Source organism: Pseudoliparis swirei, chromosome 17 (assembly GCF_029220125.1).
Source record: "Pseudoliparis swirei isolate HS2019 ecotype Mariana Trench chromosome 17, NWPU_hadal_v1, whole genome shotgun sequence".
Classification (NCBI taxonomy): Eukaryota; Metazoa; Chordata; class Actinopteri; order Perciformes; family Liparidae; genus Pseudoliparis; species Pseudoliparis swirei.
Window position 1 is genome coordinate 1,544,585 of NC_079404.1, and position 25,550 is coordinate 1,570,134.

General features: G+C 57.7%; 1 protein-coding gene across 1 annotated transcript in view; it reads left to right on the forward strand.

Moving 5' to 3' along the window:
* The window catches only part of wdr11 (WD repeat domain 11), a 66,089-nt gene that overhangs the window by 11,817 nt on the left and 28,722 nt on the right, over window positions 1–25,550 (forward strand). Inside the window, exons 9-23 of the mRNA XM_056436312.1 lie at window positions 1,083–1,183; window positions 2,710–2,886; window positions 3,583–3,667; window positions 3,883–3,989; window positions 4,526–4,601; window positions 4,957–5,065; window positions 7,065–7,186; window positions 7,256–7,403; window positions 8,023–8,129; window positions 8,225–8,339; window positions 9,910–10,081; window positions 10,210–10,318; window positions 11,575–11,637; window positions 12,211–12,276; window positions 25,307–25,490. Of these exons, the coding sequence (XP_056292287.1) occupies window positions 1,083–1,183; window positions 2,710–2,886; window positions 3,583–3,667; window positions 3,883–3,989; window positions 4,526–4,601; window positions 4,957–5,065; window positions 7,065–7,186; window positions 7,256–7,403; window positions 8,023–8,129; window positions 8,225–8,339; window positions 9,910–10,081; window positions 10,210–10,318; window positions 11,575–11,637; window positions 12,211–12,276; window positions 25,307–25,490 (1,741 nt within the window). The remainder of the gene's footprint in view (window positions 1–1,082; window positions 1,184–2,709; window positions 2,887–3,582; window positions 3,668–3,882; window positions 3,990–4,525; window positions 4,602–4,956; window positions 5,066–7,064; window positions 7,187–7,255; window positions 7,404–8,022; window positions 8,130–8,224; window positions 8,340–9,909; window positions 10,082–10,209; window positions 10,319–11,574; window positions 11,638–12,210; window positions 12,277–25,306; window positions 25,491–25,550) is intronic.

The following is a 25,550-nucleotide window of genomic DNA, read 5'->3' on the forward strand; positions in this document are numbered from 1 at the left end:
ATGACTCTCACAGTGCTTCCAGCCTTTTCCAGGTGAGAGAGGCATCTTTGTAGCAGGAAGATGACGGCGTCATCCACCCCGATGCCAGATTGGTAGGCGAACTGGAGTGGGTCCAGGGATGAACTCACCAGAGGGCGGAGATGGGCAAGGACCAGCCTCCAGGGTCTTCATGAGGTGGGCTGTCAATGCCACCGGCCGGTAGCTATTGAGGTCCTTGGGCCGGGGTCTTTGGTACCGGTACCACGAGGACGTCTTCCATAGCTGTGGTACTTTCCCAGCCTCAAGCTCAAGTTGAAGATGTGCTCGCTATCCCGCACAGCTGGTCTGCGAGGATTTGAGAAGCCTTGAGCTGATGCCGTCTGGACCCGTGGCCTTCCTCACTTTGATCCTCCTCAGTTCCCTTCTCACCTGGGTAAGGGACACTCTGGGGGTGGGTTGCTGTGAGGTGTTGGAGTGGGTTGCTGGTTGTGGAATGCTGTGTATGAGAGGTGTGAAGGGGAGCCGAGTGTGCTGGAAGAAGGTGAGGGAGACGGAGAGGGGGGGCAGTGGTCCACAGGGGGTGCAGATGATGGGGGTTGCAGCAGCCGGGAGGTCTGGTTGGGGGGAGTGGTGGGTGGCCGGTCAAATCTATTAAAAAATAAGTTCAAGTCGTTCACCCACTTTTGGTCCCCCTCAGGCTGTTGGTTGGGCCCCTTGAACCCAGAAATGGCTTTGAGTCCCTTCCAGACACCGACGGTGTTCCTCTGCTGCAGCTGGTCCTTGAGGGCCTTTTGGCCTCTGAGTGATGGAGGATCTTCTCTGAATGGCGTCCAGGACCCTGGAAAGATGGCGCTTGTCTCCTAAAGCGTCCTTGTGTTCCGGTTGTGTGCTGCGTGTCCCATGCAGAGCTCAATGTGCTGCAGGTGGACCTCCTCTGTCAGGGCAGCAGTTAATCTGCTCAGCAGGGACATCTGTCTTTAAAGCAGTCGTTTGTTTCTTGTGTTTTATTGAGCTGTGGTCAATGAAGGGGTCAGTCGACTTGTCTCCTTCTGTCCAAGTCCGTCCTCATCACTCCCAAACCTCCTCTTGCTCTGACCCTCCAGCTCCGGTCTGCTGCCGCTCTACACCCCTGTGTCCTTCTGTGGAGCTCCACTGGGACCCAACCAGAAGAGGATTCAGGACCTCTCCCTCAACAGTATGATCGGTATGACATCACCACCACCACACACACACACACACACACACACACACATATACACTACCGTTCAAAAGTTTGGGGTCACTTAGAAATGTCTTTATTTTTCAAAGAAAAGCACTGTTTTTTCAATAAAGATAACATTAATCATAAATACCCTCTCTACATTGTTAATGTGGTAAATGACTATTCTAGGTGGAAACGTCTGGTTTCTAATGAAATATCTCCAGAGGTGTATAGAGGCCCATTTCATCATCACTCCAGTGTTCTGATGGTACATTGTGTTTGCTAATTGCCTTAGAAGACTAATGTCTGATTAGAAAACCCTTGTGCAATTATGTTAGCACAGCTGAAAACAGTTATGCTGGTGATATAAGCTATACAACTGGCCTTCCTTTGAGCTTGAAGTTTGTAGAACAAAATTAATACTTCAAATATTAATCATTATTTCTAACCTTGTCAATGTCTTGACTATATTTTCTATTCCATTGATAAATAAAAGTGTGATTTTTCATGGAAGACACGAAATTGTCTGGGTGATCCCAAACTTTTGAACGGTAGTGTATATACACACATACACACACACACACATACATACACACACATATACACAAACACTCACATACACACACATATACACACATGGACATACACACACACACACATATACACTCACATACACACACACACACACATGGACACACACACACATATACACACACATATACACACACATGGACGCCCACACACACAGATACACACACACACATACAGGACTGTCTCAGAAAATTAGAATATTGTGATAAAGTTATTTATTTTCTGTAATGCAATTAAAAAAACAAAAATGTCATGCATTCTGGATTCATTACAAATCAACTGAAATATTGCAAGCCTTTTATTCTTTTAATATTGCTGATTATGGCTTACAGCTTAAGAAAACTCTAAAATCCTATCTCATAAAATTTTAATATTTCCTCAGACCAAGTAAAAAAAAAGATTTATAACAGCTGAGTGTTTGTCAAGGCTCAGGAAACCCTTGCAGGTGTTTCGAGTTAATTAGACAATTCAAGTGATTTGTTTAATACCCTACTAGTATACTTTTTCATGATATTCTAATATTTAGAGATAGGATATTTGAGTTTTCTTAAGCTGTAAGCCATAATCAGCAATAAATCAGAATAAAAGGCTTGCAATATTTCAGTTGATTTGTAATGAATCCAGAATGCATGACATTTTTGTTTTTTTAATTGCATTACAGAAAATAAAGAACCTCATCACAATATTCTAATTTTCTGAGACAGTCCTGTATACACACACACACATTCGGGGGGACACTCACAGACACACACATACACACACACACATTCGGCCACACACACATTCGGACACACACACACACACACACACACCCTGTCTCACAGTCAGTGACTCAAGCTCTGGTTCCGGTGGGTCGACACCAGAGCCGCTTTGGGTCGGAGGGTTCTGTGAGCAGCGTGACGATGGATCGGTCCTGGTTCTCCTTCTGTGCTCCGCAGGTCAGACCCTGATAGCCGGGGAGGCTCCTTCTCCGGCCTCCAGCCAGCAGGAGGTGCAGCTGAAGTTCCAGCTGACCGGGCTGCTGTCGGGCCTGCCGCTGCCGCCGTTCGCCCTGCGCATGTGTCCCCCCCTCACCACCAAGAACATCCAGCACTACCAGCCGCTGCTGGCCATCGGTAGGTCACCCTGCACCTCCTGGTCCATGCTCCTCTGACCTCCTGGTCCATCACTCCTCTCTGACCTCCTGGTCCATCACTCCTCTCTGACCTCCTGGTCCATCACTCCTCTGACCTCCTGGTCCATGCTCCTCTGACCTCCTGGTCCATCACTCCTCTCTGACCTCCTGGTCCATCACTCCTCTGACCTCCTGGTCCATCACTCCTCTGACCTCCTGGTCCATCACTCCTCTGACCTCCTGGTCCATCACTCCTCTCTGACCTCCTGGTCCATCACTCCTCTGACCTCCTGGTCCATGCTCCTCTGACCTCCTGGTCCATCACTCCTCTCTGACCTCCTGGTCCATCACTCCTCTGACCTCCTGGTCCATGCTCCTCTGACCTCCTGGTCCATCACTCCTCTCTGACCTCCTGGTCCATGCTCCTCTGACCTCCTGGTCCATCACTCCTCTCTGACCTCCTGGTCCATCACTCCTCTGACCTCCTGGTCCATCACTCCTCTGACCTCCTGGTCCATCACTCCTCTCTGACCTCCTGGTCCATCACTCCTCTGACCTCCTGGTCCATGCTCCTCTGACCTCCTGGTCCATCACTCCTCTGACCTCCTGGTCCATCACTCCTCTCTGACCTCCTGGTCCATCACTCCTCTCTGACCTCCTGGTCCATGCTCCTCTGACCTCCTGGTCTGTCCCTCAGGCACCAGTAACGGGTCGGTGCTGGTCTACAACCTGACCAGTGGTCTGCTCCACAAAGAGCTCAGTGTGCACTCCTGTGAAGTCAGGTGAGATGTTCCTCTGGTGTTCCTCTGGTGTTACCGACTAGTTACCGACTAGCTTCCAGCGGGTAGTGGGTTGTGTAGAAGCTTCCAGTGGGTTGTGTAGAAGCTTCAGGTCTCATTGTGGGATGTAGTGGAGCAATATGTGACTCGACTGTATTACAGGTAAATGCTCTGAATGTAACTGTGTGTGTGTGTGTGTGTGTGTGTGTGTTCCACAGGGGCATTGAGTGGGTGAGTCTGACCAGTTTCTTATCTTTTGCCACGTCTGCTCCCAACAACTTGGGCCTGGTGCGAAATGAACTGCAGCACGTTGACCTGCCTACTGGTGAGACACACACACACACACACACTATCACCTGTACCTGGCTACCAACCAGCGCCTTCATGCGGTCCGTGGTTCTTAAAGTTGATGTTCCTTGAGGCTGCTGTAACAGGAAGGAGACTCTGAGTCTCCTGGTGCCCCCTACAGGAGGAGGTCCTCCTGTAGGGGGCACCAGGAGACTCACAGAGTCCAGACCAGCAGTGTTGGGGTCCACTGGTGGACACGTCCATGAGTCACACCTCAGAACTGTTACCTGTAGAGATCATCTCCATCTGTGAGGAACATGCAGGAGAACGAGAGCACATAGTCCTCAAAGAGAAGGAAAGACCTGCTCACAGGACCAGTCCACGAGACCCGGGAGGGAGGAGGGAGGAGAGAGAAGAGAGAGGAGGAGAGGAGGAGGAGGAGAGGAGGAGGAGGAGAGGAGGAGAGGAGGAGAGGGAGAGGAGGAGAGGGTGAGGGAGAGGAGGAGCCAGGACGGCCTGTCAGTGGAGGAGTCCCTCCGGTTGTCAGGAGCAACCGTGTCTCTCTGTTCTCAGGAAGATGTTTCTCCTTCAGAGGCGAGCGAGGAAACGATGAGCCGCCCATCGAGATGATTAAAGTGTCTCATCTCAAGTGAGACACATACACACACACACACACATACACACACATACACACACAGACACACACATACACACACACAGACACATACAGACACACACACACACACACACACACACATGTGTGTCTGTACAAGTATCATCTTTCTATGAAGAAACACCTCTGTGCCTCCCTTTCTCTTCAATGTGCTGACAGACATTGCAATGTGAGTGTGTGTGTGTGTGTGTGTGTGTGTGTGTGTGTGTGTGTGTGTGTGTGTGTGTGTGTGTGTGTGTGTGTGTGTGTGTGTGTGTGTGTGTGTGTGTGTGTGTGTGTGTGTGTGTGTGTGTGTGTGTGTGTGTGTGTGTGTGTGTGTGTCTGTCTTCAGGCAGTACCTGGTGGTGGTCTTCAGAGATAAACCTCTAGAGCTGTGGGACACCAGGACCGGGACACTTCTCCGGGAGATGGCCAAGAACTTCCCCACGGTCACGGCATTGGTACGGAAAGACTACACAGGAGTACAAAAGAGTACACAGGAGTACACAGGAGTACACAAGACTACACAGGACTACACAAGAGTACACAGGAGTACACAGGAGTACACAGGAGTACACAGGAGTACACAGGAGTACTGTGGCCCAAAGACACTAGGGGCTCTGCAGTGAGGCTGTAAAAGTTGAGTCTGGTCCCCGTTGTGAGTCTGATGTGGGTTGACTCTGGTCCCCGTTGTGGGTCTGATGTGGGTTGAGTCTGGTCCCCGTTGTGGGCCTGATGAGAGTTGAGTCTGGTCCCCGTTGTGGGCCTGATGTGGGTTGACTCTGGTCCCCGTTGTGAGCCTGATGTGGGTTGAGTCTGGTCCCCGTTGTGAGTCTGATGTGGGTTGACTCTGGTCCCCGTTGTGGGTCTGATGTGGGTTGAGTCTGGTCCCCGTTGTGAGTCTGATGTGGGTTGACTCTGGTCCCCGTTGTGGGTCTGATGTGGGTTGAGTCTGGTCCCCGTTGTGGGCCTGATGTGGGTTGACTCTGGTCCCCGTTGTGAGCCTGATGTGGGTTGAGTCTGGTCCCCGTTGTGAGTCTGATGTGGGTTGACTCTGGTCCCCGTTGTGGGTCTGATGTGGGTTGAGTCTGGTCCCCGTTGTGGGCCTGATGTGGGTTGACTCTGGTCCCCGTTGTGAGCCTGATGTGGGTTGAGTCTGGTCCCCGTTGTGAGTCTGATGTGGGTTGACTCTGGTCCCCGTTGTGGGCCTGATGTGGGTTGACTCTGGTCCCCGTTGTGGGTCTGATGTGGGTTGAGTCTGGTCCCCGTTGTGGGCCTGATGTGGGTTGAGTCTGGTCCCCGTTGTGGGTCTGATGTGGGTTGAGTCTGGTCCCGTTGTGGGCCTGATGTGGGTTGAGTCTGGTCCCCGTTGTGGGCCTGATGTGGGTTGAGTCTGGTCCCCGTTGTGGGTCTGATGTGGGTTGAGTCTGGTCCCCGTTGTGGGTCTGATGTGGGTTGAGTCTGGTCCCCGTTGTGGGCCTGATGTGGGTTGAGTCTGGTCCCCGTTGTGGGTCTGATGTGGGTTGAGTCTGGTCCCCGTTGTGGGCCTGATGTGGGTTGAGTCTGGTCCCCGTTGTGGGCCTGATGTGGGTTGAGTCTGGTCCCCGTTGTGGGCCTGATGAGAGTTTAGTCTGGTCCCCGTTGTGGGCCTGATGTGGGTTGAGTCTGGTCCCCGTTGTGGGTCTGATGTGGGTTGAGTCTGGTCCCCGTTGTGGGCCTGATGTGGGTTGAGTCTGGTCCCCGTTGTGGGTCTGATGTGGGTTGAGTCTGGTCCCCGTTGTGGGTCTGATGTGGGTTGACTCTGGTCCCCGTTGTAGGCCTGATGTGGGTTGAGTCTGGTCCCCGTTGTGGGCCTGATGTGGGTTGAGTCTGGTCCCCGTTGTGGGCCTGATGTGGGTTGAGTCTGGTCCCCGTTGTGGGTCTGATGTGGGTTGAGTCTGGTCCCCGTTGTAGGCCTGATTTGGGTTGAGTCTGGTCCCCGTTGTGGGTCTGATGTGGGTTGAGTCTGGTCCCCGTTGTGGGTCTGATGTGGGTTGAGTCTGGTCCCCGTTGTAGGCCTGATGTGGGCTGAGTCTGGTCCCCGTTGTAGGCCTGATGTGGGTTGAGTCTGGTCCCCGTTGTGGGCCTGATGTGGGTTGAGTCTGGTCCCCGTTGTGGGTCTGATGTGGGTTGAGTCTGGTCCCCGTTGTGGGCCTGATGTGGGTTGAGTCTGGTCCCCGTTGTGGGTCTGATGTGGGTTGAGTCTGGTCCCCGTTGTGGGCCTGATGTGGGTTGAGTCTGGTCCCCGTTGTGGGCCTGATGTGGGCTGACTCTGGTCCCCGTTGTGGGCCTGATGTGGGTTGAGTCTGGTCCCCGTTGTGGGCCTGATGTGGGTTGAGTCTGGTCCCCGTTGTGGGCCTGATGTGGGCTGACTCTGGTCCTCGTTGTGGGTCTGATGTGGGTCTGGTCTTGTGTCTACAGGAGTGGTCCCCGTCCCACAACCTGAAGAGCCTGAAGAAGAAGCAGATGTTGGCGAGGGAGGCCGTGGCCCGGCAGACGGTGTCGGACGCGGATCAGAGCAGCGTGGAGTCCTCGGTCATCAGGTGACATGTCAGAGATGAACATGAGGAGAAGAGGAAGAGCCATCCCCCCTAACCCTAACCCTCCTCCAGTCTGATGCAGGATGCAGAGAGCAAGTCCGAGTCCAGCCAGGCCATCTCAGCCAGGGAGCATTTTGTGTTCACCGACACGGACGGACAGGTGTACCACATCACCGTGGAGGGCAACACGGTCAAAGATGGCGCCCGAATCCCCCCTGACGTGAGTCTTCAAGGTCCTTTTACTACTTCAAGGTCACCCTCACAGATCCCTGCACCAAGAGGTTCCTTCTGGTTTCATATCTAGACCTATAGAGGGGGGTTAGGGTTAGGGGGTACAGGGTTTAGGGTTAAAGGGTACAGGGTTAAAGAGTACAGGGTTTAGGGTTAAAGGGTACAGGGTTAAGGGTTAAAGGGTACAGGGTTAAAGGGTACAGGGTTTAGGATTAAAGGGTACAGGGTTTAGGGTACAGGGTTAAAGGGTACAGGGTTTAGGGTACAGGGTTAAAGGGTACAGGGTTTAGGATTAAAGGGTACAGGGTTTAGGGGTACAGGGTTTAGGGTTAAAGAGTACAGGGTTAAGGGTTTAGGGTTAGGGTTAAGGGTTTTAATCTGGGCTTTGAAGTCTTATTTTAGTGACGCCGACTGACTCCTGTTCAAGGATTTGCATCCATCCAATGTGAGACGGGCTTCAGGGTGATGGAGGTCCTCGTATCACGAAACAGTCAGCTGACGTCTCGTGGTGCAGAAACTGGAGAGAGGAGCCTGAGGGCCCCTGAGGGCCCTGGGGGTCCCTGAGGTCCCTGATGTGTGGCCTCTGGTCCTCTTCCTGACCCCCACAGGGCAGCATGGGGAGCATCGCCTGCATCGCCTGGAAGGGGGACACCCTGGTGCTGGGGGACGTGGACGGGAACCTCAACTTCTGGGACCTCAAGGCTCGCTTGTCCAGGTGAGAACCTCTGACCCCAAACCACCGACACAGATTACTGTCAACCGGTGGAGGAGACATCTTCCTCTTCCTCTTCATCGTGTTGATGCCTTCAGGGGGATCCCAACGCACCGCGGCTGGGTGAAGAAGATCCGCTTCGCCCCCGGTAAGGGGAACCAGAAGCTGCTGGTGATGTACACGGACGGAGCCGAGGTCTGGGACACCAAGGAGGTGACACACACACACACACACACACACACACACACACACACACACACACACACACACACACACACACACACACACACACACACACACACACACACACACACAGAGCCACACAGACACACGCACGCACACACACACACACACAGAGCCACACAGACACACACACACACACACACACACACACACACACACACACACACAGAGCCACACACACTTGCACACACAGAGCCACACAGACACACACAGCACACACACACACACACACACACACACACACACACACACACACACACAGAGCCACACAGACACACACACACACACACACAGACACACACACACACAGAGCCACACAGACACACGCACACACACACGCACGCACACACACAGAGCCACACAGACACACACGTACATGCACACACACACGCACGCACACACACACACACAGAGCCACACAGACACACACACACATGCACACACATGCACACACACACAGACACACACACCAGCCTTTGGGCAGCTTGTCATTGTGACAAAATCCATTTATTTTTCACACATTGTGAGTTCCCAGCATGCATCTCACTCCTCACAATGAGAGTCACCGCGGTGCGCTGAACAAGGTGGTAATGTGTGTGAAGAGGATCTTTGATCTCAGACTGGACTTCTTCTGGAGATGCTCCGAGTCCCTCTGGAGGACGTCAGGTGGAGGACGCGTCCTCTGGAGGATGTCGGGTGGAGGACGTGTCCTCTGGAGGACGTCAGGTGGAGGGCGTGTCCTCTGGAGGACGTCGGGTGGAGGGCGTGTCCTCTGGAGGACGTCAGGTGGAGGACGTCGGGTGGAGGGCGTGTCCTCTGGAGGACGTCGGGTGGAGGGCGTCGGGTGGAGGGCGTGTCCTCTGGAGGACGTCAGGTGGAGGGCGTGTCCTCTGGAAGCGTCAGGTGGAGGGCGTCGGTGGGCGTGTCCTCTGGAGGACGTCGGGTGGAGGGCGTGTCCTCTGGAGGACGTCGGGTGGAGGGCGTGTCCTCTGGAGGACGTCAGGTGGAGGGCGTGTCCTCTGGAGGACGTCGGGTGGAGGGCGTGTCCTCTGGAGGACGTCAGGTGGAGGACGTCGGGTGGAGGGCGTGTCCTCTGGAGGACGTCGGGTGGAGGGCGTCGGGTGGAGGGCGTGTCCTCTGGAGGACGTCAGGTGGAGGACGTCGGGTGGAGGGCGTCAGGTGGAGGGCGTATCCTCTGGAGGACGTCGGGTGGAGGGCGTGTCCTCTGGAGGACGTCAGGTGGAGGGCGTGTCCTCTGGAGGACGTCGGGTGGAGGGCGTCAGGTGGAGGGCGTATCCTCTGGAGGACGTCGGGTGGAGGGCGTGTCCTCTGGAGCGGAGATGACAGCCCGGGGAGCTGCAGAGGGGAAGCGGCCTCGGCGCTCTGCTGTCAGCCGGTCACAGCGCCCCCTACAGCCCATGAGGAGCCAGCGATGGGGTCCATTCTCTGTCCCGCTACATGTGGCTCTCCCATCGAGAGGCTGCAGCTTATGAAGAAGCTTTCAGGGGCCGCCTTTGATCTGCTGCCCTCCTCCCTTCAGGTCCAGATGGTGAGCAGCATGCGGATCGGCCGCAACGTCAACTACCGCATCCTGGACATCGACTGGTGCACGTCGGACAAGGTGGTGCTGGCCTCCGACGACGGCTGCATCCGAGTGCTGGAGATGGCCATGAAGTCCGCCAGCTACCGCATGGACGAACAAGACCTGACGGGTGAGCCTGAGGGCGCGAGCCAGGCTGAGAGAGCCTAAGGAACTGCTTTGACCTCTTGACCTCTTGACCTCTTTTCACTGCACACCCTGTGTGTGTATCTTGTGCTCTTGTGCTCGGTCTGGACTCAGATCCAGTGTGGTGTCCTTACCTGCTGGTTCCCCGAGCCGCCCTGACCCTCAAGGCCTTCCTTCTGCTGCAGCCCTGGTCAGGAACCTTCACCATGGACATCACTCAGGTGTAAGTGAGGATAGTCACGTGTTACGAGGGCTACGAGGGCTACGAGGGCTACGAGGGCTACGAGGGCTAAGAGGGCTAAGAGGGCTAAGAGGGCTAAGAGGGCTAAGAGGGCTACGAGGGCTACGAGGGCTACGAGGGCTACGAGGGCTAAGAGGGCTAAGAGGGCTAAGAGGGCTAAGAGGGCTAAGAGGGCTAAGAGGGCTACGAGGGCTACGAGGGCTACGAGGGCTACGAGGGCTAAGAGGGCTACGAGGGCTACGAGGGCTACGAGGGCTACGAGGGCTAAGAGGGTTACGAGGGCTAAGAGGGTTACGAGGCTACGAGGTTACGAGGGCTACGAGGGTTACGAGGGCTAAGAGGGCTAAGAGGCTCTGAGGCTGAGGGCTAAGAGGTTCTGAGGGTTCTGAGGTCACGAGGTCACGAGGGCTGAGAGATTCTGAGGTTACGAGGGCTAAGAGGACTAAGAGGGTTACGAGGGCTACGAGGGCTGAGGCCACGAGGCTCTGAGGCTCACGAGGGGCTGAGGGCTACGAGGGCCACGAGGGCTACGAGGGCTCACGAGGGCTCTGAGGCTACGAGGGCTGAGGCTCGAGGGCTACGAGGGCTCACGGACGAGGGCTACGAGGGCTAAGAGGTCTCACGAGGGCTGAGGGCTCTGAGGGCTACGAGGGCTACGAGGGCTGAGGCTAAGAGGCTAAGAGGCTAAGAGGGCTAAGAGGGTTACGAGGGCTACGAGGGCTACGAGGGCTACGAGGGCTACGAGGGCTACGAGGGTTACAAGGGCTAAACCCAAAGACACAAGTCCTGGTGGCTGGAGTCTCCAGCTCACCGGTCTCTGAGGGTCTCTGAAGGTCTCTGAGGGTCTCTGAGGGTCTCTGATGGTCTCTGAAGGTCTCTGAGGGTCTCTGAGGGTCTCTGATGGTCTCTGAGGGTCTCTGAGGGTCTCTGAAGGTCTCTGAGGGTCTCTGAAGGTCTCTGAGGGTCTCTGAAGGTCTCTGAAGGTCTCTGAGGGTCTATGAGGGTCTCTGAAGGTCTCTGAGGGTCTCTGAAGGTCTCTGAAGGTCTCTGAAGGTCTCTGAGGGTCTTGAGGGTCTCTGAAGGTCTCTGAGGGTCTCTGAAGGTCTCTGAGGGTCTCTGAAGGTCTCTGAGGGTCTCTGAAGGTCTCTGAAGGTCTCTGAGGGTCTCTGAAGGTCTCTGAGGGTCTCTGATGGTCTCTGAGGGTCTCTGAAGGTCTCTGAGTCTGATCCTCTGTGCAGAGACTACCAGGAGAAGGGAGAGATCAAAGGGCTGATCCAGGAGCAGCTCAACTCCCTGTCCAAGTGAGTCCTGATGCTGAGTGTACTGTGTGTACTGTGTGTGTACTGAGTGTAGTGTGTGTACTGTGTGTGTACTGTGTGTGTGTACTGTGTGTACTGTGTGTGTACTGTGTGTGTGTACTGTGTGTAGTGTGTGTACTGTGTGTGTACTGTGTGTGTACTGTGTGTGTGTACTGTGTGTGTACTGTGTGTGTACTGTGTGTGTACTGTGTGTGTACTGTGTGTGTACTGTGTGTGTGTACTGTGTGTACTGTGTGTGTACTGTGTGTACTGTGTGTGTGTACTGTGTGTGTGTACTGTGTGTGTGTGTACTGTGTGTGTACTGTGTGTGTACTGTGTGTACTGTGTGTGTACTGTGTGTGTACTGTGTGTGTGTACTGTGTGTGTACTGTGTGTGTGTGTGTGTGTGTGTGTACTGTGTGTACTGTGTGTGTACTGTGTGTGTACTGTGTGTACTGTGTGTGTAGTGTGTGTACTGTGTGTGTACTGTGTGTACTGTGTGTGTACTGTGTGTACTGTGTGTACTGTGTGTACTGTGTGTGTGACAGGTGTACTCGTCTGTGATTGGCTCCCCAGTGACATGAAGAGCGCTCTGCAGGACCCGGAGCTCAGCCTGCTGCAGCGCTGCCTGCTGGTCTCACGGTGAGGGACCACACCTAGTCCACGAGGGTCCACTAGAGTCCACTAGAGTCCACTAGAGCCAGGGGACCACACCTAGTCCACGAGGGTCCACTAGAGTCCACTAGAGTCCACTAGAGCCAGGGGACCACACCTAGTCCACGAGGGTCCAATAGAGTCCACTAGAGTCCACTAGAGCCAGGGGACCACACCTAGTCCACGAGGGTCCAATAGAGTCCACTAGAGCCAGGGGACCACACCTAGTCCACGAGGGTCCACTAGAGTCCACTAGAGCCAGGGGACCACACCTAGTCCACGAGGGTCCACTAGAGTCCACTAGAGTCCACTAGAGCCAGGGGACCACACCTGAGTCCACGAGGGTCCACTAGAGTCCACTAGAGCCAGGGGACCACACCTAGTCCACGAGGGTCCACTAGAGTCCACTAGAGCCAGGGGACCACACCTAGTCCACGAGGGTCCACTAGAGTCCACTAGAGCCAGGGGACCACACCTAGTCCACGAGGGTCCACTAGAGTCCACTAGAGTCCACTAGAGCCAGGGGACCACACCTAGTCCACGAGGGTCCACTAGAGTCCACTAGAGCCAGGGGACCACACCTAGTCCACGAGGGTCCACTAGAGTCCACTAGAGCCAGGGGACCACACCTAGTCCACGAGGGTCCACTAGAGTCCACTAGAGCCAGGGGACCACCACCTAGTCCACAAGGGTCCACTAGAGTCCACTAGAGCCAGGGGACCACCACCTAGTCCACGAGGGTCCACTAGAGTCCACTAGAGTCCACTAGAGCCAGGGGACCACACCTAGTCCACGAGGGTCCACTAGAGTCCACTAGAGCCAGGGGACCACACCTAGTCCACGAGGGTCCACTAGAGTCCACTAGAGTCCACTAGAGCCAGGGGACCACACCTAGTCCACGAGGGTCCACTAGAGTCCACTAGAGCCAGGGGACCACACCTAGTCCACGAGGGTCCACTAGAGTCCACTAGAGCCAGGGGACCACACCTAGTCCACGAGGTCCACTAGAGTCCACTAGAGTCCACTAGAGCCAGGGGACCACACCTAGTCCACGAGGGTCCACTAGAGTCCACTAGAGCCAGGGGACCACACCTAGTCCACGAGGGTCCACTAGAGTCCACTAGAGTCCACTAGAGCCAGGGGACCACACCTAGTCCACGAGGGTCCACTAGAGTCCACTAGAGCCAGGGGACCACACCTAGTCCACGAGGGTCCACTAGAGTCCACTAGAGCCAGGGGACCACCACCTAGTCCACAAGGGTCCACTAGAGTCCACTAGAGCCAGGGGACCACCACCTAGTCCACGAGGGTCCACTAGAGTCCACTATAGCCAGGGGACCACACCTAGTCCACGAGGGTCCACTAGAGTCCACTAGAGCCAGGGGACCACCACCTAGTCCACGAGGGTCCACTAGAGTCCACTATAGCCAGGGGACCACACCTAGTCCACGAGGGTCCACTAGAGTCCACTAGAGCCAGGGGACCACACCTAGTCCACGAGGGTCCACTAGAGTCCACTAGAACCAGGGGACCACCACCTAGTCCACGAGGGTCCACTAGAGTCCACTAGAGCCAGGGGACCACCACCTAGTCCACGAGGGTCCACTAGAGTCCACTAGAGCCAGGGGACCACCACCTAGTCCACGAGGGTCCACTAGAGTCCACTAGAGCCAGGGGACCACCACCTAGTCCACGAGGGTCCACTAGAGTCCACTAGAGCCAGGGGACCACCACCTAGTCCACGAGGGTCCACTAGAGTCCACTATAGCCAGGGGACCACACCTAGTCCACGAGGGTCCACTAGAGTCCACTAGAGCCAGGGGACCACCACCTAGTCCACGAGGGTCCACTAGAGTCCACTAGAGCCAGGGGACCACCACCTAGTCCACGAGGGTCCACTAGAGTCCACTAGAGCCAGGGGACCACCACCTAGTCCACGGTCCACTAGAGTCCACTAGAGCCAGGGGACCACACCTAGTCCACGAGGGTCCACTAGAGTCCACTAGAGCCAGGGGACCACACCTAGTCCACGAGGTCCACTAGAGTCCACTAGAGCCAGGGGACCACACCTAGTCCACGAGGGTCCACTAGAGTCCACTAGAGCCAGGGGACCACCACCTAGTCCACGAGGGTCCACTAGAGTCCACTACAGCCAGGGGACCACCACCTAGTCCACGAGGGTCCACTAGAGTCCACTAGAGTCCACTAGAGCCAGGGGACCACACCTAGTCCACGAGGGTCCACTAGAGTCCACTAGAGCCAGGGGACCACACCTAGTCCACGAGGGTCCACTAGAGCCAGGGGACCACCACCTAGTCCACAAGGGTCCACTAGAGTCCACTAGAGCCAGGGGACCACCACCTAGTCCACGAGGGTCCACTAGAGTCCACTATAGCCAGGGGACCACACCTAGTCCACGAGGGTCCACTAGAGTCCACTAGAGCCAGGGGACCACCACCTAGTCCACGAGGGTCCACTAGAATCCACTAGAGCCAGGGGACCACCACCTAGTCCACGAGGGTCCACTAGAGTCCACTATAGCCAGGGGACCACACCTAGTCCACGAGGGTCCACTAGAGTCCACTAGAGCCAGGGGACCACACCTAGTCCACGAGGGTCCACTAGAGTCCACTAGAGCCAGGGGACCACACCTAGTCCACGAGGTCCACTAGAGTCCACTAGAGCCAGGGGACCACCACCTAGTCCACGAGGGTCCACTAGAGTCCACTAGAGCCAGGGGACCACCACCTAGTCCACGAGGTCCACTAGAGTCCACTAGAGCCAGGGGACCACCACCTGTCCACGAGGGTCCACTAGAGTCCACTAGAGCCAGGGGACCACCACCTAGTCCACGAGGGTCCACTAGAGTCCACTAGAGCCAGGGGACCACCACCTAGTCCACGAGGGTCCACTAGAGTCCACTATAGCCAGGGGACCACACCTAGTCCACGAGGGTCCACTAGAGTCCACTAGACCCAGGGGACCACCACCTAGTCCACGAGGGTCCACTAGAGTCCACTAGAGCCAGGGGACCACCACCTAGTCCACGAGGGTCCACTAGAGTCCACTAGAGCCAGGGGACCACCACCTAGTCCACGAGGGTCCACTAGAGTCCACTAGAGCCAGGGGACCACACCTAGTCCACGAGGGTCCACTAGAGTCCACTAGAGCCAGGGGACCACACCTAGTCCACGAGGGTCCACTAGAGTCCACTAGAGCCAGGGGACCACACCTAGTCCACGAGGGTCCACTAGAGTCCACTAGAGCCAGGGGACCACCACCTAGTCCACGAGGGTCCACTAGAGTCCACTACAGCCAGGGGACCACCACCTGGTCCACGAGGGTCCACTAGAGTCCACTAGAGCCAGGGGACCACACCTAGTCCACGAGGGTCCACTAGAGTCCACTAGAGCCAGGGGACCACACCTAGTCCACGAGGGTCCACTAGAGCCAGGGACCACCACCTAGTCCACAAGGGTCCACTAGAGTCCACTAGAGCCAGGGGACCACCACCTAGTCCACGAGGGTCCACTAGAGTCCACTAGAGCCAGGGGACCACCACCTAGTCCACGAGGGTCCACTAGAGTCCACTAGAGCCAGGGGACCACACCTATTCCACGAGGGTCCACTAGAGTCCACTAGAGCCAGGGGACCACCACCTAGTCCACGAGGGTCCACTAGAGTCCACTAGAGCCAGGGGACCACCACCTAGTCCACGAGGGTCCACTAGAGTCCACTAGAGCCAGGGGACCACACCTAGTCCACGAGGGTCCACTAGAGTCCACTAGAGCCAGGGGACCACCACCTAGTCCACGAGTGTCCACTAGAGCCAGGGGACCACACCTAGTCCACGAGGGTCCACTAGAGTCCACTAGAGCCAGGGGACCACACCTAGTCCACGAGGGTCCACTAGAGTCCACTAGAGCCAGGGGACCACACCTAGTCCACGAGGGTCCACTAGAGTCCACTAGAGCCAGGGGACCACCACCTAGTCCACAAGGGTCCACTAGAGTCCACTAGAGCCAGGGGACCACCACCTAGTCCACGAGGGTCCACTAGAGTCCACTAGAGCCAGGGGACCACCACCTAGTCCACGAGGGTCCACTAGAGTCCACTAGAGCCAGGGGACCACACCTAGTCCACGAGGGTCCACTAGAGTCCACTAGAGCCAGGGGACCACACCTAGTCCACGAGGGTCCACTAGAGTCCACTAGAGCCAGGGGACCACACCTGTCCACGAGGTCCACTAGAGTCCACTAGAGCCAGGGACCACCACCTAGTCCACGAGGGTCCACTAGAGTCCACTACAGCCAGGGGACCACCACCTAGTCCACGAGGGTCCACTAGAGTCCACTAGAGTCCACTAGAGCCAGGGGACCACACCTAGTCCACGAGGGTCCACTAGAGTCCACTAGAGCCAGGGGACCACACCTAGTCCACGAGGGTCCACTAGAGCCAGGGGACCACCACCTAGTCCACAAGGGTCCACTAGAGTCCACTAGAGCCAGGGGACCACCACCTAGTCCACGAGGGTCCACTAGAGTCCACTATAGCCAGGGGACCACACCTAGTCCACGAGGTCCACTAGAGTCCACTAGAGCCAGGGGCCACCACCTAGTCCACGAGGGTCCACTAGAGTCCACTAGAGCCAGGGACCACCACCTAGTCCACGAGGGTCCACTAGAGTCCACTAGAGCCAGGGGACCACACCTAGTCCACGAGGGTCCACTAGAGTCCACTAGAGCCAGGGGACCACACCTAGTCCACGAGGGTCCACTAGAGTCCACTAGAGCCAGGGGACCACACCTAGTCCACGAGGGTCCACTAGAGTCCACTAGAGCCAGGGGACCACCACCTAGTCCACGAGGTCCACTAGAGTCCACTAGAGCCAGGGGACCACCACCTAGTCCACGAGGGTCCACTAGAGTCCACTAGAGCCAGGGGACCACCACCTAGTCCACGAGGGTCCACTAGAGCCAGGGGACCACCACCTAGTCCACGAGGGTCCACTAGAGCCAGGGGACCACCACCTAGTCCACGAGGGTCCACTAGAGTCCACTATAGCCAGGGGACCACACCTAGTCCACGAGGGTCCACTAGAGTCCACTAGAGCCAGGGGACCACCACCTAGTCCACGAGGGTCCACTAGAGTCCACTAGAGCCAGGGGACCACCACCTAGTCCACGAGGGTCCACTAGAGTCCACTAGAGCCAGGGGACCACCACCTAGTCCACGAGGGTCCACTAGAGTCCACTAGAGCCAGGGGACCACACCTAGTCCACGAGGGTCCACTAGAGTCCACTAGAGCCAGGGGACCACACCTAGTCCACGAGGGTCCACTAGAGTCCACTAGAGCCAGGGGACCACACCTAGTCCACGAGGGTCCACTAGAGTCCACTAGAGCCAGGGGACCACCACCTAGTCCACGAGGGTCCACTAGAGTCCACTACAGCCAGGGGACCACCACCTAGTCCACGAGGGTCCACTAGAGTCCACTAGAGCCAGGGGACCACACCTAGTCCACGAGGGTCCACTAGAGTCCACTAGAGCCAGGGGACCACACCTAGTCCACGAGGGTCCACTAGAGCCAGGGGACCACCACCTAGTCCACAAGGGTCCACTAGAGTCCACTAGAGCCAGGGGACCACCACCTAGTCCACGAGGGTCCACTAGAGTCCACTAGAGCCAGGGGACCACCACCTAGTCCACGAGGGTCCACTAGAGTCCACTAGAGCCAGGGGACCACACCTAGTCCACGAGGGTCCACTAGAGTCCACTAGAGCCAGGGGACCACCACCTAGTCCACGAGGGTCCACTAGAGTCCACTAGAGCCAGGGGACCACCACCTAGTCCACGAGGGTCCACTAGAGTCCACTAGAGCCAGGGGACCACACCTAGTCCACGAGGGTCCACTAGAGTCCACTAGAGCCAGGGGACCACCACCTAGTCCACGAGTGTCCACTAGAGCCAGGGGACCACACCTAGTCCACGAGGGTCCACTAGAGTCCACTAGAGCCAGGGGACCACACCTAGTCCACGAGGGTCCACTAGAGTCCACTAGAGCCAGGGGACCACACCTAGTCCACGAGGTCCACTAGAGTCCACTAGAGCCAGGGACCACCACCTAGTCCACAAGGGTCCACTAGAGTCCACTAGAGCCAGGGGACCACCACCTAGTCCACGAGGGTCCACTAGAGTCCACTATAGCCAGGGGACCACACCTAGTCCACGAGGTCCACTAGAGTCCACTAGAGCCAGGGGACCACCACCTAGTCCACGAGGGTCCACTAGAGTCCACTATAGCCAGGGGACCACACCTAGTCCACGAGGGTCCACTAGAGTCCACTAGAGCCAGGGGACCACACCTAGTCCACGAGGGTCCACTAGAGTCCACTAGAGCCAGGGGACCACACCTGGTCCACGAGGGTCCACTAGAGTCCACTAGAGCCAGGGGACCACCACCTGGTCCACGAGCGTCCACTAGAGTCCACTAGAGCCAGGGGACCACCACCTAGTCCACGAGGGTCCACTAGAGTCCACTATAGCCAGGGGACCACACCTAGTCCACGAGGGTCCACTAGAGTCCACTAGAGCCAGGGGACCACACCTAGTCCACGAGGGTCCACTAGAGTCCACTAGAGCCAGGGGACCACACCTAGTCCACGAGGGTCCACTAGAGTCCACTAGAGCCAGGGGACCACCACCTAGTCCACGAGGGTCCACTAGAGTCCACTAGAGCCAGGGGACCACCACCTAGTCCACGAGGGTCCACTAGAGCCAGGGGACCACCACCTAGTCCACGAGGGTCCACTAGAGTCCACTATAGCCAGGGGACCACACCTAGTCCACGAGGGTCCACTAGAGTCCACTAGAGCCAGGGGACCACACCTAGTCCACGAGGGTCCACTAGAGTCCACTAGAGCCAGGGGACCACACCTAGTCCACGAGGGTCCACTAGAGTCCACTAGAGCCAGGGGACCACCACCTAGTCCACGAGGGTCCACTAGAGTCCACTAGAGCCAGGGGACCACCACCTAGTCCACGAGGGTCCACTAGAGTCCACTAGAGCCAGGGGACCACCACCTAGTCCACGAGGGTCCACTAGAGTCCACTAGAGCCAGGGGACCACCACCTAGTCCACGAGGGTCCACTAGAGTCCACTAGAGCCAGGGGACCACCACCTAGTCCACGAGGGTCCACTAGAGTCCACTATAGCCAGGGGACCACACCTAGTCCACGAGGGTCCACTAGAGCCAGGGGACCACCACCTAGTCCACGAGGGTCCACTAGAGTCCACTAGAGCCAGGGACCACCACCTAGTCCACGAGGGTCCACTAGAGTCCACTAGAGCCAGGGGACCACCACCTAGTCCACGAGGGTCCACTAGAGTCCACTAGAGCCAGGGGACCACCACCTAGTCCACGAGGGTCCACTAGAGTCCACTAGAGCCAGGGGACCACCACCTAGTCCACGAGGGTCCACTAGAGTCCACTAGAGCCAGGGGACCACCACCTAGTCCACGAGGGTCCACTAGAGTCCACTAGAGCCAGGGGACCACCACCTAGTCCACGAGGGTCCACTAGAGTCCACTATAGCCAGGGGACCACACCTAGTCCACGAGGTCCACTAGAGTCCACTAGAGCCAGGGGACCACCACCTAGTCCACGAGGCCACTAGAGTCCACTAGAGCCAGGGGACCACCACCTAGTCCACGAGGGTCCACTAGAGTCCACTAGAGCCAGGGGACCACCACCTAGTCCACGAGGGTCCACTAGAGTCCACTAGAGCCAGGGGACCACACCTGGTCCACGAGGGTCCACTAGAGTCCACTAGAGCCAGGGGACCACACCTAGTCCACGAGGGTCCACTAGAGTCCACTAGAGCCAGGGGACCACACCTAGTCCACGAGGGTCCACTAGAGTCCACTAGAGCCAGGGGACCACCACCTAGTCCACGACGGTCCACTAGAGTCCACTAGAGCCAGGGGACCACACCTAGTCCACGAGGGTCCACTAGAGTCCACTAGAGCCAGGGGACCACCACCTAGTCCACGAGGGTCCACTAGAGTCCACTAGAGCCAGGGGACCACCACCTAGTCCACGAGGGTCCACTAGAGTCCACTATAGCCAGGGGACCACACCTAGTCCACGAGGGTCCACTAGAGTCCACTAGAGCCAGGGGACCACACCTAGTCCACGAGGGTCCACTAGAGTCCACTAGAGCCAGGGGACCACACCTAGTCCACGAGGGTCCACTAGAGTCCACTAGAGCCAGGGGACCACCACCTAGTCCACGAGGGTCCACTAGAGTCCACTAGAGCCAGGGGACCACCACCTAGTCCACGAGGGTCCACTAGAGCCAGGGGACCACCACCTAGTCCACGGTCCACTAGAGTCCACTATAGCCAGGGACCACACCTAGTCCACGAGGGTCCACTAGAGTCCACTAGAGCCAGGGGACCACACCTAGTCCACGAGGTCCACTAGAGTCCACTAGAGCCAGGGGACCACACCTAGTCCACGAGGGTCCACTAGAGTCCACTAGAGCCAGGGGACCACCACCTAGTCCACGAGGGTCCACTAGAGTCCACTAGAGCCAGGGGACCACCACCTAGTCCACGAGGGTCCACTAGAGTCCACTATAGCCAGGGGACCACACCTAGTCCACGAGGGTCCACTAGAGTCCACTAGAGCCAGGGGACCACCACCTGGTCCACGAGGGTCCACTAGAGTCCACTATAGCCAGGGGACCACACCTAGTCCACGAGGGTCCACTAGAGTCCACTAGAGCCAGGGGACCACCACCTAGTCCACGAGGGTCCACTAGAGTCCACTATAGCCAGGGGACCACACCTAGTCCACGAGGGTCCACTAGAGTCCACTAGAGCCAGGGACCACACCTAGTCCACGAGGTCCACTAGAGTCCACTAGAGCCAGGGGACCACACCTGGTCCAGGGTCCACTAGAGTCCACTAGAGCCAGGGACCACCACCTAGTCCACGAGGGTCCACTAGAGTCCACTAGAGCCAGGGGACCACCACCTAGTCCACGAGGTCCACTAGAGTCCACTATAGCCAGGGGACCACACCTAGTCCACGAGGGTCCACTAGAGTCCACTAGAGCCAGGGGACCACACCTAGTCCACGAGGGTCCACTAGAGTCCACTAGAGCCAGGGGACCACACCTAGTCCACGAGGGTCCACTAGAGTCCACTAGAGCCAGGGGACCACCACCTAGTCCACGAGGGTCCACTAGAGTCCACTAGAGCCAGGGGACCACCACCTAGTCCACGAGGGTCCACTAGAGCCAGGGGACCACCACCTAGTCCACGAGGGTCCACTAGAGTCCACTATAGCCAGGGGACCACCACCTAGTCCACGAGGGTCCACTAGAGTCCACTAGAGCCAGGGGACCACCACCTAGTCCACGAGGTCCACTAGAGTCCACTAGAGCCAGGGGACCACCACCTAGTCCACGAGGGTCCACTAGAGTCCACTAGAGCCAGGGACCACCACCTGGTCCACGAGGGTCCACTAGAGTCCACTAGAGCCAGGGGACCACCACCTAGTCCACGAGGGTCCACTAGAGTCCACTAGAGCCAGGGACCACCACCTAGTCCACGAGGGTCCACTAGAGCCAGGGGACCACCACCTAGTCCACGAGGGTCCACTAGAGTCCACTAGAGCCAGGTGACCACCACCTGGTCCACGAGGGTCCACTAGAGTCCACTAGAGCCAGGGGACCACCACCTAGTCCACGAGGGTCCACTAGAGTCCACTAGAGCCAGGGGACCACCACCTAGTCCACGAGGGTCCACTAGAGTCCACTAGAGCCAGGGGACCACCACCTAGTCCACGATGGTCCACTAGAGTCCACTAGAGCCAGGGGACCACCACCTAGTCCACGAGGGTCCACTAGAGTCCACTAGAGCCAGGGGACCACCACCTAGTCCACGAGGGTCCACTAGAGTCCACTAGAGCCAGGGGACCACCACCTAGTCCACGAGGGTCCACTAGAGTCCACTAGAGCCAGGGACCACCACCTGTCCACGAGGGTCCACTAGAGTCCACTAGAGCCAGGGGACCACCACCTAGTCCACGAGGGTCCACTAGAGTCCACTAGAGCCAGGGGACCACCACCTAGTCCACGAGGGTCCACTAGAGTCCACTAGAGCCAGGGGACCACCACCTAGTCCACGAGGGTCCACTAGAGTCCACTAGAGCCAGGGGACCACCACCTAGTCCACGAGGGTCCACTAGAGTCCACTAGAGCCAGGGGACCACCACCTAGTCCACGAGGGTCCACTAGAGTCCACTAGAGCCAGGGGACCACCACCTAGTCCACGAGGTCCACTAGAGTCCACTAGAGCCAGGGGACCACCACCTAGTCCACGAGTCCACTAGAGTCCACTAGAGCCAGGGGACCACCACCTAGTCCACGAGGGTCCACTAGAGTCCACTAGAGCCAGGGGACCACCACCTAGTCCACGAGGGTCCACTAGAGTCCACTAGAGCCAGGGGACCACACCTAGTCCACGAGGGTCCACTAGAGTCCACTAGAGCCAGGGTCCACTACCTAGTCCACGAGGGTCCACTAGAGCCAGGGGACCACCACCTAGTCCACGAGGGTCCACTAGAGTCCACTAGAGCCAGGGGACCACCACCTAGTCCACGAGGGTCCACTAGAGTCCACTAGAGCCAGGGGACCACCACCTAGTCCACGAGGGTCCACTAGAGTCCACTAGAGCCAGGGGACCACCACCTAGTCCACGAGGGTCCACTAGAGTCCACTAGAGCCAGGGACCACCACCTAGTCCACGAGGGTCACTAGAGTCCACTAGAGCCAGGGACCACCACCGTCCACGAGTCCACTAGAGTCCACTAGCCAGGGGACCCCCACCTAGTCCACGAGGGTCCACTAGAGTCCACTAGAGCCAGGGGACCACCTCCTGGTCCACGAGGGTCCACTAGAGTCCACTAGAGCCAGGGGACCACCACCTAGTCCACGAGGGTCCACTAGAGTCCACTAGAGCCAGGGACCACCACCTAGTCCACGAGGGTCCACTAGAGTCCACTAGAGCCAGGGACCACCACCTAGTCCACGGTCCACTAGAGTCCACTAGAGCCAGGGGACCACCACCTAGTCCACGAGGGTCCACTAGAGTCCACTAGAGCCAGGGGACCACCACCTAGTCCACGAGGGTCCACTAGAGTCCACTAGAGCCAGGGGACCACCACCTAGTCCACGAGGTCCACTAGAGTCCACTAGAGCCAGGGGACCACCACCTAGTCCACGAGGTCCACTAGAGTCCACTAGAGCCAGGGGACCACACCTGGTCCACGAGGTCCACTAGAGTCCACTAGAGCCAGGGGACCACCACCTAGTCCACGAGGGTCCACTAGAGTCCACTAGAGCCAGGGGACCACCACCTAGTCCACGAGGTCCACTAGAGTCCACTAGAGCCAGGGGACCACCACCTAGTCCACGAGGTCCACTAGAGTCCACTAGAGCCAGGGGACCACCACCTAGTCCACGAGGGTCCACTAGAGTCCACTAGAGCCAGGGACCACCACCTAGTCCACGAGGGTCCACTAGAGTCCACTAGAGCCAGGGGACCACCACCTAGTCCACGAGGGTCCACTAGAGTCCACTAGAGCCAGGGGACCACCACCTAGTCCACGAGGGTCCACTAGAGTCCACTAGAGCCAGGGGACCACCACCTAGTCCACGAGGGTCCACTAGAGTCCACTAGAGCCAGGGACCACCACCTAGTCCACGAGGGTCCACTAGAGTCCACTAGAGCCAGGGGACCACCACCTAGTCCACGAGGTCCACTAGAGTCCACTAGAGCCAGGGGACCACCACCTAGTCCACGAGGTCCACTAGAGTCCACTAGAGCCAGGGACCACCACCTAGTCCACGAGGGTCCACTAGAGTCCACTAGAGCCAGGGGACCACCACCTAGTCCACGAGGGTCCACTAGAGTCCACTAGAGCCAGGGGACCACCACCTAGTCCACGAGGGTCCACTAGAGTCCACTAGAGCCAGGGGACCACCACCTAGTCCACGAGGTCCACTAGAGTCCACTAGAGCCAGGGACCACCACCTAGTCCACGAGGTCCACTAGAGTCCACTAGAGCCAGGGACCACCACCTAGTCCACGAGGTCCACTAGAGTCCACTAGAGCCAGGGACCACCACCTAGTCCACGAGGGTCCACTAGAGTCCACTAGAGCCAGGGGACCACCACCTAGTCCACGAGGGTCCACTAGAGTCCACTAGAGCCAGGGGACCACCACCTAGTCCACGAGGGTCCACTAGAGTCCACTAGAGCCAGGGGACCACCACCTAGTCCACGAGGGTCCACTAGAGTCCACTAGAGCCAGGGGACCACACCTAGTCCACGAGGGTCCACTAGAGTCCACTAGGGTCCACTAGAGTCCACGAGGGTCCACTAGAGCCAGGGGACCACCATCTAGTCCACGAGGGTCCACTAGAGCCAGGGGACCACCATCTAGTCCACGAGGGTCCACTAGAGCCAGGGGACCACCACCTAGTCCACGAGGGTCCACTAGAGCCAGGGGACCACCACCTAGTCCACGAGGGTCCACTAGAGCCAGGGGACCACCACCTAGTCCACGAGGGTCCACTGGAGCCAGGGGACCACCAGTCCACGGGTCCACTAGAGCCAGGGCACCACCACCTAGTCCACGAGGGTCCACTAGAGCCAGGGGACCACCACCTAGTCCACGAGGGTCCACTAGAGCCAGGGGACCACCACAGTGAGTCCATGTGGGTTCATCCCAGTGTTCATGCCATTGTGAATGCAGCACGGTAACCTAGCAACAGCCGTGTGCCGGTTCAGACATGTTGAAAGGATGCTGAGGGAAGCAAGAGGTGGAAGAGTGAGTGAAGGACCTGTGATCCCTCATTAGTGAGCCCACTACCAGATGAGGTCAGACTGCAGAACTGATGCCTGGTCCTGGTCCTGGTCCTGGTCCTGGTCCTGGTTCTCCGCAGGTTGTTTGGAGACGAGTCTGATCTGAACTTCTGGACCGTGGCGTCTCACTACCTGCAGTCGTTTGCCAAGGCTCGCCTGCCGAGCGGGTCCTCTGAGGAGGCCCCGGCTGAAGGAGCCCGGCCCCCGGCCCACAGCCACCTGGACATCTGCCACGACGTCCTGTGTGAGAGCTCCTACTTCCAGGTGAGGCACCACAGAAGAAGAGCTGAGACCACGGAGACACATGATCCACATGACAAGAGT